At 42.3% G+C, this 18,008-nt stretch overlaps 1 protein-coding gene across 2 annotated transcripts in view; it reads right to left on the reverse strand.

Annotated features, from left to right (window-relative positions):
• The window catches only part of ST6GALNAC5 (ST6 N-acetylgalactosaminide alpha-2,6-sialyltransferase 5), a 106,434-nt gene that overhangs the window by 23,270 nt on the left and 65,156 nt on the right, over window positions 1-18,008 (reverse strand). For both annotated transcript variants that reach the window (XR_006273653.1, XM_038414757.2), the window contains exons 3-4: window positions 10,652-11,061; window positions 5,880-5,987 (exon numbers count right to left, since the gene is read on the reverse strand). Coding sequence is in view for 1 of the 2 variants with exons in the window: in XM_038414757.2 (XP_038270685.1) it covers window positions 5,880-5,987; window positions 10,652-11,061 (518 nt within the window). In the remaining variant the exon portion in view is untranslated. The remainder of the gene's footprint in view (window positions 1-5,879; window positions 5,988-10,651; window positions 11,062-18,008) is intronic.

The raw sequence follows: 18,008 nt of genomic DNA on the forward strand, positions 1-18,008 counted from the left end.
CTATAAATATTAACCATGTATATAAAAGAGGTTAAAACTATATGTATACCCCAAATTTAAAAAACAAACAAAAAAAAGTAAGAGAACCAAAATATGGCACCAAGGCTAAACAGAGTAAAAGAGGAAGTTAGAGACAAAAAGACATATTTTAAAAATTGGAAGGCAAATCCTATTGAGGAAAATAGAAAGGAGCATAAACTCAGGCAAGCCAAGTATAATTAAGCAGCCAAAAAAAGGATTTGAAGAGCAATTAGCAAAAGAGACTAAAACTAAACAGGAAATATTTGTGAAGTACATCAGAAGCAGGAAGCTTGCCAAACAATCAGTGGGGCCATTGAGTGATCAAGGTGATAAAGGAGCACTCAAGGAAGACAAGGCTATTGCAGAGAAGCTAAATGAATTCTTTGCATTGCTCTTCACTGCAGAGGATGTGAGCAAGAGTCCCACACTTGAGTCATTGTTTTTAGGTGACAAATCTGAGGAACTGTCCCAGACTGAGGTCAATAGAGGAGCTTTTGGAACAAACTGATACATTAAACAGTAATAACTCACCAGCACCAGATGATATTCACTCAAGAGTTCTGAAGGAACTCAGATATGACAGTGCAGAACTATTATCTTTGGTATGTAATCTATCACTTAAATCAGCCTCTGTACCAGATAATTGGCAAATAGCTAATGTAACACCAATCTTAAAAAAAAACTATAGTAAAGAACAGAATTATCAGACACATAGATGAACACGATAAATTGGGGAAGAGTCCACATGGCTTGTAAAGGGGAATCATGCCTCACCAATCTATTAGAATTCTTTGAGGGGGTCAACAAACATGTGGACAAGGGTGATTCATTGGATATAATGCATTTGGGGTTTCAGAAAGCCTTTAACAAGGTCCCTCACCAAAGGCTCTTAAGCAAAGTAGGCAGTGACAGGATAAGAGGGAAGGTCCTCTCATGAATCAGTAACTGGTTAAAAAACAGGAAACAAAGGGTAGAAATAAATGATCAGTTTTCACAGTGGAGAGAGGTAAATAGCGGGGTCTGTACTGGGACCAATGATGTTCAACACATTCATAAATGATCTGGAAAAAGGGGATAAACAGTGAGGAGACAAAGTTTACTGAAATTGTGGAAAAGCAGCATCAGTTGTCCCATAACCTCAGCCATGCAGAACACAATGCCATCCACAGACTCAGGAACAACTATGACATCATAATCAAAAAGACTGACAAAGGAGGTACTGTCATCATCATGAATAGGTCACAATATGAACGAGAGGCTTCTAGACTCTCCAACACCACATTCTACAGGCCATTATCCTCTGATCCCACTGAGAGTTCCCAAAAGAAACTACACCATCTGCTCAAGAAACTCCCTGAAAAAGCACAAGAACAAATCTGCAGAGACACACCCCTAGAAACCAACCAGGGATATTCTATCTGCTACCCAAGATCCATAAACCTGGAAAGCCTGGATGCCCCATAATCTCAGGCATTAGCACCCTGACAGCAGGATTGTCTGGCTATGTAGACTCTCTCCTCAGGCCCTACTCTACCAGCACTCCTAGCTATCTTCGAGACACCACTGACTTCCTGAGGATACTACAATCCAACGCTTCCTCAGCTCTTGTCCCCAATGCCCCTACTCTACTTGCACTACATGGATGACATCTTCAACAGCTGGACCCATGGAAAAGAAGTCCTTGAGGAGTTCCACCATGATTTCAACAATTTCCATCCCACCATAAACCTCAGCCCGAACCAGTCCACACAAGAGATCCACTTCCTGGACAATACAGTGCTAATAAGCGATGGTCACATAAACAGCACCCTATACTACTGACTGCTACACTTACCTACATACCTCCAGCTTTCATCCAGACCACACCACACCACACAGTCCACAGTCCTACAGCCAAGCTCTAAGATACAACTGCATTTACTCCAACCCCTCAGACAGAGACAAACACCTACAAGATCTCTATCAAGCGTTCTTAAAACTACAATACCCACTGGCTGAAGTGAAGAAACAAATTGACAGAGCCAGAAGAGTACCCAGAAGTCACCTACTACAGGACAGGCCCAACAAAAAAAATAGTAGAATGCCACTAGCCATCACCTTCAGCCCCCCAACTAAAACCTCTCCAGCGTATCATCAAGGATCTACAACCTATCCTGAAGGACAATCCCTCAATCTCACAGATATTGGGAGGCCAGTCCTCGCTTACAGACAGCCCCCCCAACCTGAAGCAAATACTCACCAGCAACCACACACCACCCAACAAAAACACTAACCCAGGAACCTATCCTTGCAACAAAGCCCGTTGCCAACTCTGTCCACATATCTATTCAAGGGACACCATCATAGGACCTAATCACATCAGCCACACTATCAGAGGCTCGTTCACCTGCAATGTGATCTATGCCATCATGTGCCAGCAATGCTCTTCTGCCATGTTCATTAGCCAAACCGGACAGTCTCTATGCAAAAGAATAAATGGACACAAATCAGACATCAAGAATTATAACATTCAAAAACCAGTCGGAGAACACTTCAATCTCCCTGGACACTCAATTACAGACCTAAAAGTCACAATTATTCAACAAAAAAACTTCAAAAACGGATTCCAAAGGGAATTAATCTGCAAACTGGACACCATTAAATTAGGCTTGAATAGAGACTGGGAGTGAATGAGTCATTACACTAACTAAAAACTATTTCCCCATGAAGAAAAGGAGTACTTGTGGCACCTTAGAGACTAACAAATTTATTAGAGCATAAGCTTTCGTGAGCTACAGCTCACTTCATCAGATGCATTTGGTTTTTTCCACCAAATGCATCCGATGAAGTGAGCTGTAGCTCACGAAAGCTTATGCTCTAATAAATTTGTTAGTCTCTAAGGTGCCACAAGTACTCCTTTTCTTTTTGCGAATACAGACTAACACGGCTGCTACTCTGAAACCTATTTCCCCATGCTAATTTTCCCCCTACTGTTACTCACACCTTCTTGTCAACTGTTTGAAATGGGCCATCCTGATTATCACTACAAATTTTTTTTCTCCTGCTGATAATAGCCCACATTGATCGATTGGTCTCGTTAAGAGTTGGTATGGCAACCCCCATTTTTTCATATTCTCAGTATATCTATAATCCATCTATATATCTTCCTACTGTATTTTCCACTGCATGCATCTGATAAAGTGGGTTTTAGCCCATGAAAGCTTATGCTTAAATAAATTTGTTAGTCTCTAAGGTGCCACAAGTACTCGTTGTTCTTTCTGCTGATAAGGACTAACATGGCTACCACTCTAAAACCAGACAATACAAAATTACTCAACACAGTTAAGTCCAAAGCTGACTGTGAAGAGTTACAAAGGGATCTCACAAAACTAAGTGACTGGGCAACATAATGGCAGAAGAAATTCAATGTTAATAAATGCAAAGTAATACACACTGGAAAACATAATCCCAACTATACATACAAAATGATGGGGTCTAAATTAGTTGTTACCACTCAAGAAAGAGATCTTGGAGTCATTGTGGATGGTTCTCTGAAAATATCCACTCAGTGTGCAGTAGCAGTCAAAAAAGCTAACAATGTTAGGAACCATTAGGCTAGGGATAGATAGTAAGACAAAAAATATCATAATGCCACTGTATAAATCCACAGTATGCTCATCCCTCAAATACGGTGAGCAGTTCTGGTCACCCCATCTCAAAAAACATATATTAGAATTGGAAAAAGTAAGGCAACAAAAATGATTAGGGGTATGGAATCCCATATGAGGAGAGATTAAAAAGACTGGGACTGTTCAGCTTGAAAAAAAAAGAGAGCTAAGGGGGGATATGCTAGAGATCTATAAAATCATGAATGGTGTGGAGAATGTGAATAGAGGAGTGTTAGCTACCCCTTCCCATAATACAAGAACCAGAGGTCACCCAATGAAATTAATAAGCAGTAGGTTTAAAGCCAACATAAGGAAGTACTACTTCACATATGCACAGTCAACCTGTGGAACTCATTGCCAGAGGGATGTTGTGAAGGCCAGAAGTATAACTAGGTTCAACGAAGAATTAGATAAATTCATGAACGATAGGTCCATCAATGGCTATTAGCCATGATGGTCAGGGACATAACCCCATGCTCTTGGTGTGCCTAAACCTCTGACTGCCAGAAGCTGGGACTGAATCATTTGATGATTGCCCTGTTCTGTTTATTCCCTTTGAAGCATCTGGCACCAGCCACTGCCAGAAGACCGGATACTGGATGGATGGGCCATTGGTCGACACAATATGGCCGTTCTTATATAAACAGTAGTAAATATTATAGTCTTATAATTTAATATTATGCCACTTTGTTACAGTACACTGATTCTTATGAACATTTTACACATGGTCATAGTGAAGACGTTAAGCTCTCTGGACCAGGGATTGCCTTCTTTTTTCCCATCTACATGCATGTACCCCAACAAACAAACCTCAAAGGGGTTACCTTGCTTTACACTGAATTAAAGCGGTACACAGATTTATGACTTATAAATTCATAGGGATCGCTTCACTTACCACCAGAATGCAACCACTTCTGGGTTAGGACCTGGCAGCTATCATAATGGTGCCAGGAACTTTACAGTTTTAGAGTAGGAAGTGAAGAAGGTCTTATCCAATTGAATTGGCAGGAAAGCTCAAGTAGGCGAAGTGCAATGGAAGTTGTTCATGTCTGATATCCGTAGTATCTGATCTCGTCTGATGCCTTCTTTGAAGAGCTCCTTGTGAAATTTGGGAGCTCTGGTAGGGACAGCTCAAGTTAGAGTCACTAAAGTTCTGTTAGAAATACATAAAGATTCTCATCACGTACAATTTGGTGTTGACGTTGCCTATGGTAAAGATCCTGTCAATAAGCTACTACTTCTTCATGGTCAGCACAAATGCAAGGTCATGAATGGTCATTTTTAATGCTCAAAAGAATTAAAACAAAAGAAACTCTACCTCCGTGATACAATGAGCCAACCCATCTCTGTAATCTTGCTTTCCTTGCCACTGAAAGTCATTTTACCGATAAACTAGACTTCAGTGAAGTCAGTGAGTTTGGAGCAGAAAATTCTATGAAGTACCCACTAGTTCAAATGGGCAGTGAGCGATGAAAAGTTGTACCGAATCCCTTCCCCTTGTTGCCTATGAGCACTTAATGTGGCCGAAAATAAACTGTACTTGTGAAATGGCTCAATATCAATTTTTGTAGCAAGTTACCTCTCATTGAACTTACACCGGTTACCAAACTTTCTAACACTAGCCAGTTTCAGTGGCAAAAGTCTGAGTGCTGCGTCTTTCACCTGCAAACGAAATTTGCATGCACAAGATAGCTAATAGCAAGATAAGATAGCTAATAGCAAGATTAACCATCCAGTTTACATGTGCAAATTCAGATTTTGTGGGGGGCAATATAGGTAGCCAGTTTTCCAGATGTGTAGGGCTCACATGTCAGGGGAACCGGGATCTTAATTTTGGTTTCATAAATAGTTCAGTTTAGAAACTAGTCAAACTGTCAGAGCTTCCCTCCTTCTATAATGAAAAATCCCTTCAGAGGAAGATTGAAACTAATATTTTCCAGATAAATTTCAATTATTGCATTAGTTTTAGCTGATAAATATTCAAAGGCTAAAAGATACCCACAAGATGGATTAATTCTTCCACTGTATGAACAAAAACATTTAATATTTTATATAACAGAATTAAATACTGGTTTTTGTTTCTTGAACCAGATCCTGGGACATGTTAATTTATTGCTTCTAGAGGACTGTAGATATGTTTCTTGGAAACAAAATTATTTATCTCCAATGTTCAACCTGGTTAGCAAATAATGCTTCCAAAATACATCTTACCTGCAGAAATCTGGTGGCACCATGCCATAAACATTTATCCTGTCACAGAGTTCTAATGCGATAGTCATTGTGAACCATCCTGTGCTAAGCCAAGTGTTGGATATCTTCCTAAAAGTAAAAACATAATTAAATTTCCAGGGTGACAAATAATTCTTGAAACATCTAAAGTAATTTCTGGGCAGTTTTCTCCATTCTTGTGAAAGGTTATGAAAACTGGGCAACCAACACCTCTTCTGCTGTCATTAATTTTGGGCACAGAAACATTAATATTTTTGTGATTATATTCTGATACTAGTTAACTACCAGAAAAATACCCTGTATCGATAGTTGCTTAATGGAAACCATCACCCAAATACATGGCGACACAGGATGCCATTTAAAGCCTAATGCTGGTCCCATTATGTATGTCTACATAACCTGTGGCAGCAAGCCTCCCAGCTCGGGGCTTGCACTAGTGCTCTAAAAATAGCTGTGTAGACAGTGCTTTGAAGTTGTGGCTATGGGACTCGAGCACGTTCCCACCCAAGCAACTTCAAAGCACTTTCTGCACAGCTATTTTTAGCGCTAGCCCAGATCTGTTGACCCCAGAGACTCACTGCCGAGAGCTGTGTAGATATACACAGAATTTCAGTGGGACCAGGATTTGACCCCAAGAGCTCAATCCAGCCAAAATGAGCTTTTGTAAGTGCTGGTCCGTGGACGCGCCTGTGTTCCATACCTGAGAATTCTAATTGTGATTCTTAGCAGGGAGTCTCCTTTCTTCAATGACTAAAGCCATTGCCATCCATTAGCCATAACATGATACCTCTTGCACAAGATCAGAGACTCTGACTCCACCTAGCCTGAGTGTCATTAATGGCATCTGGCATCTTTGAACAACAATGTGGGATTCCATTTGAGGAGTAACCCAGATATCCTAGTGTGCCTGGTCCTCCCTGGCTAACTGAACATCTGTAAACTGGGGACAGTCTTTAAAAGGGGCATACCTGATTCCACTCTTGAGTGTTTATGTGACTTACAGGTTCATTACTGAGGCTGCCAAGGAACCATGTATGCCATCTATTAATCTCTACCCCTTACTACTGATGAGGAGGCTAATGGCTAGCATAAATTAGTCTACTTGACTCACCTCAGAAATGGACCTGTCCGCTATGGGAGAACAGTAAAGACAGCAGCCTCAATCTGACCTTTAATTTCTCTGTGCCTTGGGTCCACATCTGTAAAATGGAGATAGTAATACTTCCTTTTTCCTACCCTATGTTCTGCCATGTCTATTTACAGTGTAAGCTCTTTGGGACAGGGACTGGTTTCTCACTGTGTGTATATGCAACACCTAGTACAATGGGGCCCTAATCTCAGTTGGGGTCTGTGGGCGCTATTGCCATACAAATAATAATTTTCCAGCTCAAAGGTGGAGGGGGAAGGGATAAGGACCCGAGGAGGAGAATTTGTTTGCATGCCACAGAAGTGAGAGATTTGGGGGGAATAGATTGTTCTCAACAGACAAGATTCCCCCAATGTCTAGGGTTTGCGCAGCCCAGAAAACCCAAGGCATCTGTCAGAAGGGTCTGGTCCTTTTCAGTTAGACAATTATTTTGTCAGTTACTGTAACTCTCAAGGTTTTAATAAATAGGAAAAATAAAGGAATTTAAACAAATTTTAAACACAAGACAATCAATAGGTATAAAGAATTTAAAGCTGAAAACCTGTTCAAGTACCACTGTTAATGCTTCCATCTCTCTAAATGCCACCTTTGCAGTATTACAGTATAGAAACGGGGTTACATTGTCTTGCCTTTTCAGAAAAGATTTTAACAAGAGTCCAACAAAAGAATATCTATTGTTTTTACTCCTAATCAGCTGTAATGAAAGAATACGAAGAGCTGTCATGTGCTTATTAGGGGGAATTATCAGATATTCTTTTTTATGATGAACTAACATACTGTGCTGATAATTCTGTAGTGCACACTAAATTACAATTAAAGGCCTTTCTGCTCCACCAAAATCTCATTTATAATCTCTATGGAAATACTCTTCCTGAAGTTATTTCATTTACGCTTCCTTTATCTAATTACTGTAATATTGGTTCTGAATCATATTTTCTTAATGTACCCTTATTCAATTACAAAGTTATTTTCAAGTACAGTTACTTTGTAATATCAAAGTATATTGCTCTGCAGCCTCTGTCATTTGCCATACTATTTCATTGGTGACATTTTCTGAAGATTCTCCTTCAGTTTTAAAAATCAGTCCTTTTTTTTTTATAAAGCACAATACATCCAATTATCCTTTTTCTCATAATACTAAAGACAGAAATGGATGGCTTGATTATTGCTTCCTTGCAATCAGATTTCTCCCCCTTTGTTTTTTGCAGTCAATAACTCAGTAGTACTCAATAGGAAAAAAAGAAAAAAAAAGCACACTGAGTAGAGAACATTCTGGGTTACACAGTGTTCTGTCCCTGCAACCACAGCTTTGTAATTGTCTTTTTCTCTACAAATTCCTTCCTGCCCATATTTCCTTTCATATTCCTTCCTCCTTCGTTTGTGCTGCCTTTTCATTTATTTTCATCTCTTGTTTTAATCTTCTTAGTCCTTCAAGTAGGTCAAAGGTGTCCTCTAAAGGAGTATTTCTTCTACAGGGGCATGTGCGCCTTCTTATTACCAACAGAACTTGTTTGTAAGACCAAATGCTACAAGGATCCCAGTGCCCTTGGTTCCCACTGGGAGCTGAAGGTGCCCAGAACTGGGCTCAAAATAAACTCAGCTATAGGGTAATTAAAGGACAAAATTCCTTCAGGTTTTCACTTGTCCTACAGGACAAGACCATGCTCTGAGCAGATGTGACTGCAGAGGTGTAAAAAGCCCTCACTCTATGCACACACAAAGCCTGCACAGATCCCTGCTGTGTGCCTGATATCCCCACTGCAAGTGAGGAGGCATGATTCCACCCTCCCCCATGTGTAGCCAGCAGAGCTGGCCAGATAGCAGGGCAGGAAGTAGCCTGCCTCTCAAAAAGGGGTGCTACGTCTTACCTTCTCTAGAGCAAGAGGGAGTCAGGGGAGGTATTGTGACTGGGAGAATACAGCACTGCACTGCCCTATAGGCAGAGCCTGAGCCTAAATGCCCCATCTAGCCCGCAGTGAAGCCTCATTATACTTATTGTTAAGTTTCACTCCGCTGTATACTGGGGATGCAGCTAATTCCATACACCCTCCAAAAAAATGTTAAATGCACAATTCCCTGGGGATTGTCAGCTTCCCCTTCTTCTCTGCTCTGGCTGAGCAAACTAGGAGAGGGAAGAGTTTTTTCTGTGCTGGTAGAGCCCTTCTCCCAGCTGTGGTTTCCCTCTGCAATTCCAGTGAATGAAGAGAGGCCCTGCCACCACACCGAGCTGAGAGAGGATCTTTAACAAGTAGGCCTAGACATAGTTACATTACGCTTATACCGGCAATACCGGTCCATACCTCCAGAGCCATTGAGGATTCCCTGATGACAGTGGAGCCAGTGTAGGAGGGGCACAATTTAGAGGATAGTACTGCACACCCTGTGCAGAGCCCTAGCCTAGATGGGACTCTTAGGTAGCAATGCACAAGGTAGGCTGGGGCCAGAGGATACAGTATATCTTGGTTGCAGTGGTCCTTTACCTTACAGTGTGGGCTTCTAAAGGGCAGGGACAGCTACCTATCATTATTATTTATTATCTGTGTTGCGGTAATGCCTAGGCACCCCAGTCATGGACCATGCCCCCATTCTGCTAGCTGCTGTACAAACACAGAATCATAAGACGGTCCCTTCAACCAATCAGGTGCAACAGTCTGCTATGGAGTGGCTCTGCCTCGCCCCTACCCTGCAGCCTGGAAGACAGGACACACTGTGGTTGCCCAGTACTAAAACCAACTGTATGGGCTGGACTCTGCAGTAAGTTTCGAGGTGGGGAAAACTGTTCACAATGACTTACTGCACTGTGTATTCACCTCTTCATTTGTATGGAAGTGGGGACCTTGTACCATTTTTACTGCTGCATATTTAATATGTACAAATATAATGAGTTCATAAAAATAAAAACAAATGCATTTTTCTTGAGAAAGTCCTTGGCTTAAAAGCCCATTTACCTACATTGTGCTCAAAAACACTCCAGTCGTGCAGTGGGTCACTTATTAAAAATTTCATTTAAAGATCAGTCTATAAGGTACAGACGGTCTCATAAAGATCTAAGTATCATAACAATTTCTTTTTTCTCAGCTGTAAATGGCAGATGAACTGTCCAGAAGCACCTAATATATGAAAAAAGTGTGTATTTGTTTTACAGGAAGCTTTACAGCAGCAATGTTCAAGAATGCTTAAATTCAATAAGTAGCCATTATAATTCACAGAACAGTAGCATTTCCTCCATAAGAAAGTAAAACCTATCAATTCTGATTTTTCAAAACCAGTAAAAAACTGCTTTCAAGTTTATTACCCCAAAGCAAGATTTAAAACGCAGTGTCCATCTCCTGGCTGTTTCTTTCTACAATTCCCTTGCTTGATTGTATTCAACACACATGGTTTTAGTGTTATAAGTTAATGGAAAAATATTCAATACAAATTATTTTGATGCACATTTTTGATTTAAGTTACAAAGGCTAAGTGTTATTTAGCACATAAATCATATTACAACCACATTTAAGGGGCATGATGTTCCCTCTGAGTTAATCTGAAGCTGATGAGTGTAAATGCCATTATTCTGCAGCTATGGAAATTTCTCCAAATGTACCCACATAAACTTCCTCACCTGTCTTTGCCAGTTTCCCGTTTGAAGAGGTCATCAAATTGAAGCATCTTGTGCCGAGAAACCATATATACTTTTAATTGAGGTAGTATCTGATTCATCAATTGCAGATTATTATAAACCAAACCTTTTCCATCTCTTCTCATATAGCTGCTGGGACCCCAGAAGATAAACACAGTACCTTGACTCATATTTAACAGTTCATTGCGGTTTCGCAGAATTCTCTGGATACTAGAATGTGCAATGACTCGAAGGCTAGTTTTGTTTCCAACATCTTTTCCATAACCTCGAGTGGGTGCGTCGTTCATTCGTATTACACACTCAGTCTGGTCAATTCTGTTGCCTTGTTTGCTTCCCAAGAGGTGTCCAGAACTGGTTACCAGTGCACAACTCTTGCAATGCATTTTCAAAGGCTGCAAAGAAATAAACACATCAAGATAACACGGCTGCTACTCTGAATTCTTCATTCACTAGGCAATACAATTATTATTACTAATTAATTTACTCATATATTGCACCTTTTAGTACAAGGATCTCAGCGTGCTTTTCAAACACCCTGCTGGGTAGGTAAATGTTTTCTATTAACATTTTCATGTTCTAACAGATTCTATTACTTAAAACATTGCTTTGGTGAATGGAAATAATATTTTAATCAGGTTTCTCTGGTGCCAAATGTCAGCAAATTGTCTCCCTTGGATTGTCATCCGCAGCATTAATGTTATACAGGTAACAGTTCAGCATGTAAGTACACTCGTTTTAAACAAAATCACTGTCAAGATTATCATAGTGCTTTATCAATACATTTCTTTGTCTTTAATGCATACACATATTTTACAATTGCACTGATAACTAGTGGTTTGCACTTTTTCTAGATTGTCTGTCAAGTCATCTTCAAAAGATACACAGTAACAGGAGATGGAGCACATCTATACAACGTGTTTACAAGGCAATGGAAGAGAAGAAAACCACAAATTTCCATGAAAATAAGCCAGGTTATTAAAAGATGTATAAACTATCATAATCAATCTGTAAATACATCTTATCCCATTGTTTAACAGGAGAATGAAGAAAAAGAAAGAAGGAAAGCTAAAGATAAACAAATACGCAGTGTGCAACAAGGTGCAGTGAGTTCCCAGTGATGATATACTGAACTAAGAAGACAGGACTGTTTCATGATGTGGCCCTTCAATAGGCTCCTGTGGAATGATGATATCTTGCAGCATTATTTACGATTTGTTGAAGAGGTCTAGATAATCTTTCCTTGATTAAGGAGAATGCAGTAGCCTACATGTCTCCTTCTATTTGCTGTGCTGGTCTGAGCTGGATTTGACCCTACATTTCCAAAGAGCATAGTGCTGGCCTGAAGTACTTTATCATATCCCTCTGTCTCTCCAAGAAAACTGAGGTCACCTGCATTGTTTGTGCTCACCATCCCAAGTTCCCCTCTGGGGATAAGGACGTTTTTGACCAGGGACCTTGTCTATGGATCATCCTCTCTGAGGACATCCATCAGATTTCCAAGGTTGAAAGCTAAGTCTTTCTATTTAGGTCAGCACAACATTGTACTGTCTATTGTGCACCAGCTCTTCCTTTCTGGTTTTAGTTCTTTTGCACAGTTCTCTTAGTAAGAGCTTCTGGTTCTTGTAGGCACTGGGCACAGTTTTGTTTTAAACTTTGTTTAAAATTTGTACTACGTCTCAGATTCTGTACTCAGAAATGAGTATTCTAGAAATCAGTAAATAAATTCTATTAAGTAACTATATCGGATTTTTGCAAGAGATATGCAAATTCTCTATATACTAAATTATCAACTAGCACCATCTCCAATAGTCACTGTTACAAGTGCAGTGACATTAGAAATGTCTCAGAAAATGAAGAAATTTTGAATTATGATAGCAAAATTTCCTACAGTAAGTTGTGCCAATAAAACGATAATAACGTTAACTGTAATGTAAATGTAACTGTAATGTTACATTTTACAGCTGTACATGAGAAGATGAACCAAGCACTGAATCATTAACAGAGTGACAGCCATTGTGTCATAGTTAAGAGAGCAACTGAGTTTCTGTTATAAACCTGATTTCAGCCCCACCTTCTATGTATATTGTTCTCAAAACGTATAAATTAGCTCTTTTTTTCTATAAAATCTGAAGCAAGAATGAATAAAATGAATGAATAAAATGAAGCATGAATAAAATCCATGTCCATCTCCCCCAAGCTATTCGGATAATCAGGAATATACTGTATTTGTGGAGCAACATACTACTCAATGTAAGTAAAGGTGGCATTGTGGCTGGGCTAATTCACAGCTTCCTTTATGGCCACCTACAATGTGCACAAATACACACACATACACACACAGACACTTTTATTATTATTTAAATATTCCGATATAACATGCTAAAGCAGGGGTGGGCAAAATTTTTGGCCCTAGGGTCACATGGGGTACAGAAATTATATGGAGGGCTAGGTAGGGAAGGCTGGGGGAGGCTTTGCTTCCCCAAACAGCGAGGTGTGGCCTGGCCCCCGCCCCCTATCCAATCCCCCGGAACCTCCACCCCCATCAACCCCCCCTTCCGTTCCCCACCCCGACTGCCCCCCAGGACTCCCGCATTCTATCCAAACACACTTGTTCTCTGCCCCCTGACCATCTCCCCGGGACACCCATCCCCTATCCAATCGCCCCTGCTCCCCAGCTCCTGACCACTCCCGAGACCCCCACCCCTCTCCAATATCTCCTGCTCCCCACTCCCTGACCTTCCCCCTGGAGCCCCCCGCCCCCTATCCAACCCTCCCTGCTCTCCCCACCCCAAGTTACATGTGGGATGCGGGAAAGGGGGGCTCAGTCCTTTCCCTGTGCGTTTCCCCTGCTCGTTTGGCTGCTCTTCCTGGCAGTCGGGCAGGGCTTGCTCCCTGTCTGGGCTTGGCTGCTGGGGTCAGCGGCCAAGCATGCTGGGGGTGCAGGAGGGCCCTGGCTTGCTCTGCCCCTGTCCCCGGCAGCAGGGTCCAGGCCCCTTGACCACTCCCCCACAACTCCCCCTGCTCCCCACCCCCTGACCGTGCTGCCCTGGAGCACGAGGGTGCTATGGCTATGGCCCGAGCTGCAGCCATGCTCCCCAGGTGCTGGTAACTGTGACTGCGAGGGAGGGAGGGGAGCAGAAGAGGAGGGGACAGGGGCTAGCCTTCGCCCCGAGAGTTGGGCTGTCTCCTCCGCAAGTTTGTCCTGATCCCGCTCCCTGGCAGGAGCTCGGGGGCCAGAGGGAAGGATCCTGCAAGCCAGATGAGGCCCGTGGGCCAGTTTGCCCCCATCTGTGCTAAAGGCCTTAAATAAGGGCCTGATCCTGCAAACCACAAAGTGAATTCAGGCCCAGACACTGAAAGGTGTTTAGGCAGACAACTCACCTGAATACCTTTGAGGATCTAGGCCTCAGTGCCTCACAGGAGTGCTCAGCGCCCCATGAGATTTGGCCCTGTGGCAGCCAATTATCCATGTCATTATACAGGTCTCCAAACATAAATCTCATATACCTATTAACTGTACTTGCACAAAAAGAGCAGAGTTAGTGTGGTGACACTATTATTACAGTTAATACAGAGACATGTACATATGAAAAACATTATAAAAGCAATGTTCTGTGCTGCACACCTTTGACATGGTACAGGCTAGGAAGGAAGGCTGGCATCAATATGGAGCAGAGTTAGGATAGTTTGGGACATCCTAGGTTTCTAACAATTGAGGGTTTATTTATTTACTTATTTCCTCTTCCATTCTTGGAAAGTAATATCCACTGAAACAGCATATAACTGACTGCAATCTCAGCTTCATCTTAATGAAGATTTGTGTGTGGAAACAGCCACTGAGGAATGATTTTTTTTTTAATTAGGATAATCTTAACAAAAAAACAAAACAATCTTTTCAACGGAATTACTAAAAAAATTAAACAATTTGTGTAGTGGTATTTCCAATGGGTGTTATAGTCTCATTTTTCACACAGCCCTAAGTCCATTTTCATTCACACAAATGCATTACTAAAATCCTGAGGGACCTAATGATATGGGTAGAAATATTCATGCCTTTGTGAGTCAGGTTCCTAATGAGTATTTACATGCGTTTTCCTTCAAGTACTCGTCTGTCACTTTGATGAATTACGTACCAGAAGGCACAAAGGTGAACTAGTTGCTCCAGCATCATGCATGGGAAAGCAAGATGAACTGCTAATGAGGTTAAAGGAAATGTAGTCAGCACCAATGTTAACTCGCATACTTTTGAATATCCACATAGCAAGGCATTTTCACCTAAAACCATTTCTGCTGGTTTCTTGCCTACTGAGCTACAACTTATTAGTTTCTTTAGAAAGCCTGTCAAAGAGCCCATCAATTGCAAGGAAATAAGGACAACCATCACTGGAACCATGAAAAGGTATTTTTTTTAAACACATATATTTTTATGAATGTTGACATATCTGTTAACATGCCCTCTCTCTCCTGCTCCCACCAAACGATTTCCTTTGTGAAAAATCTGTCAGTGATTTCCCACTTACTTCCCGAACAATACTTGGGACCTGATTTTTTGCAGCTGCTCTTTGCAAGCGACTCCCATTGACTTTACTGGGAGTTTCATGTACTCTCCAAACTACAGTTATAGACTGGGGCCCAGAACCTCCAAGATACTGAAGCATTGCTCCACTCAGTGTTATGATGTTTACTTCCTAGGAGGTCTCCTGCCCAGTGGAATCCTCAGTGCCCAGCAAAGCACCTGGGCTCCCCATACAATGCATGGTGAGAGTTAGGTGCCTAAGGAAGGGATTTTCAGAAGCCAATAAGGTGAATGGGGCACCTCCTAAGCTAGCCAGGAGTGAAACACCAAGAAGAGTCGCAGGGAGAGAGGCTTACGTGCCTAAGCAGCTGACCTTGTGCCTGAGATAAGTGCCTCTCTCTAACTGGGAACCTCAGCAGTGAACACTCTCCTGGAGGCACGCACTGAAGCCAGGTCAACTGCTTAGGTAGCCCATGCCCTAGCAGTCAAAACCATTGCTCTTTCTCTCCATCCCCTGCTCATGTTTGACAGCTCTGTCATTATTATAACTGCTTAGTGCTGGAGTACACCAAACCCCTAAGGTGCCAGGAGCGTGCCAGTAGTACCATGACTTGGAGACGAGCACTGAAAGTGCTTCAGCAGCTAAGCCTTCTAGGCACTAGCCTTAGTGGGCTCAAATAACCACTCAGACATATGGATAAGTGAAAGCGTATTTTACTAGGGTTGGCAAGAAAGGTAAAGGTTGCCGATACTCTAAGTAGAGAAGCTTAACAGTTACAATTCATAGTGAGCGACAGCAGTAAATGTTTGGGTTCCTGGGGCAGGACAGTTGAGAGACAAGGTTCTACAGGCCTAATGCCTCTCCAGTCCAGTCAGTATTCCAAGCAAATTGATGCTTGCAGGTTTCCAGGCCAAGCTCAGTTAATGTCTCTCACTGGCCCCTCTCTCACACTCACCCCATGTGTCCCTGTGCCCCAGGTATCTCTTGTGTGGACGCTGTGTTGTCCCTTCACCTGGCCTGCATTTGGCCCTTCTGCTGCAGGGTCTAACAAGTATCAGTTCTTAGTCGGAACTGCCCCCTCCCCCGCAATACCCAGCCATCCTTCACCCCCAATATAACCCAGCCACTGGCCGCCACCCCCTCCACCCCCAATATAACCCAGCCACTGGCCACCACCCCCTCACCCACAATATAAGCCAGCCACTGGCCGCCCCCCTCAATAACAAATAGCAGCCACCACTGGCCTTCATCCCCAACCAACTGAAAGGACCCAATGCTGATTAATTATTACTAAACTAAATTTTTTTTTAGTAATAGAGAACCATGTTACAAAAAAACCCAACAAAATATCCATACACACACACACACACACACACACAACCTCTCCCACCCAACACCACAACCCGCCCAAAATAACGTCAGGTGTGGCCAAACTGGCTCATGAGCCACATGTGGCTCTTTACAGTTAAAGTGTGGCTCCCGGAGGCCCCCCACACACACGCTCCCCCCAATTCTCCACCTACTGGGCAGGGGAGAGCTCAGGGCTTCTGCCCTGCAGAGGGGAGATGGGACTAGGAGCTTCTGCTCTTCAGGGAGGTGGAGTCTAAAGGTTTTAGCCCAGCGGGGGTGGGGGTGAGGCATCAGGGCAGAAGCCCTGAACCCCGGTAGGAGCTGCCCCTATGGGATCAGGCCTTGCTGGAGAGACAGATGATCCCCTATCTAGGGCTTTGTCTACACTACCACTTTTGTCAGTAAAACTTTTGTCGATCAGGAATGTGGAAAAAAACATTGCCCTGACCAACATAAATTTCACTGGCAAAAGTGTTGGTGTGGACAGCACTATGTTGGCAGAAGAGTCTCTTCTGCCAACACAGCTAACGGCAATTGTTGGGGTCATTTAATTATGCTGGCAGGAGAGTTCTCCTGCTGGCAAAGAGTGGCTAGACTGGAGACCTTACAGCGGCACATCTGTAGCAGTATAGCTGTGCTTCAGTAAGGTCCACAGTGCAGACAAAGCCTAGCTTGAGAATCCTCCTTTGAGGCCTCTGTGGCTTTGGCTTGAGCTACGGCTCTGAGCTGCTCATTATTTGCAGAGTGGCATCAGGCTTGGGCAGCTTTGCAAATTCTGGTGGGAATTAGGCACCTACAAGATTAGGTAGCATTGGTGCCTAAATGGTGAACTTGGGTGCCTAAAGAAGCAGATAGGTGCCTAAATACCTTTGAGGAGCTGGGTCTTGGACCCTGAAGGTGTAGTCCTAGGCAAATCTACAGCCAACAGCCTCATAATTTGGGGTACCAGTTGTTTAAAGTGTCTTGGTAATACTGCAGATAACTAAAGTGAGAAGAAAGAAAGTATTAGCTGTAAGATTCTCTCATTGGAAAAAATAAGGCATTGGTTGCAGCAGAACTGTCATCTACCTAAGCAATAATAATGGAGGTGCAAGGCATTTCCGTGGGATTGATGGCCAGATGGGAAAAGCTGATGGCCTGAGACATAACCAAGGGCCATTAAACCTAGGCTATCATTAATTCCATGCAGTGCTCTCTGTTAAGGTAATTATTGGTTATAAATGAAGATCCTAAAAACCTAAGCAAACCCTGACATATGTTTTTTTTTGTTTTTTTAGGAGGGCCATTACTCTCATCTCAAGACTCACTTCTGAGAAGCCCACAAAAAAGGGCAGTCTGTATATGGGACAGTTGAGATAGAAGAGATATTTTTATTCATTATTTTGAAAGAATATATATAATGCATAATTTAAAAATGTATATATTTAATTGTATCACTCTCCCTGAACTGTCTTCTTAAATACTAGGCTTTT

The sequence above is a fragment of the Dermochelys coriacea genome, chromosome 8 (assembly GCF_009764565.3).
Source record: "Dermochelys coriacea isolate rDerCor1 chromosome 8, rDerCor1.pri.v4, whole genome shotgun sequence".
NCBI classification, from domain to species: Eukaryota; Metazoa; Chordata; order Testudines; family Dermochelyidae; genus Dermochelys; species Dermochelys coriacea.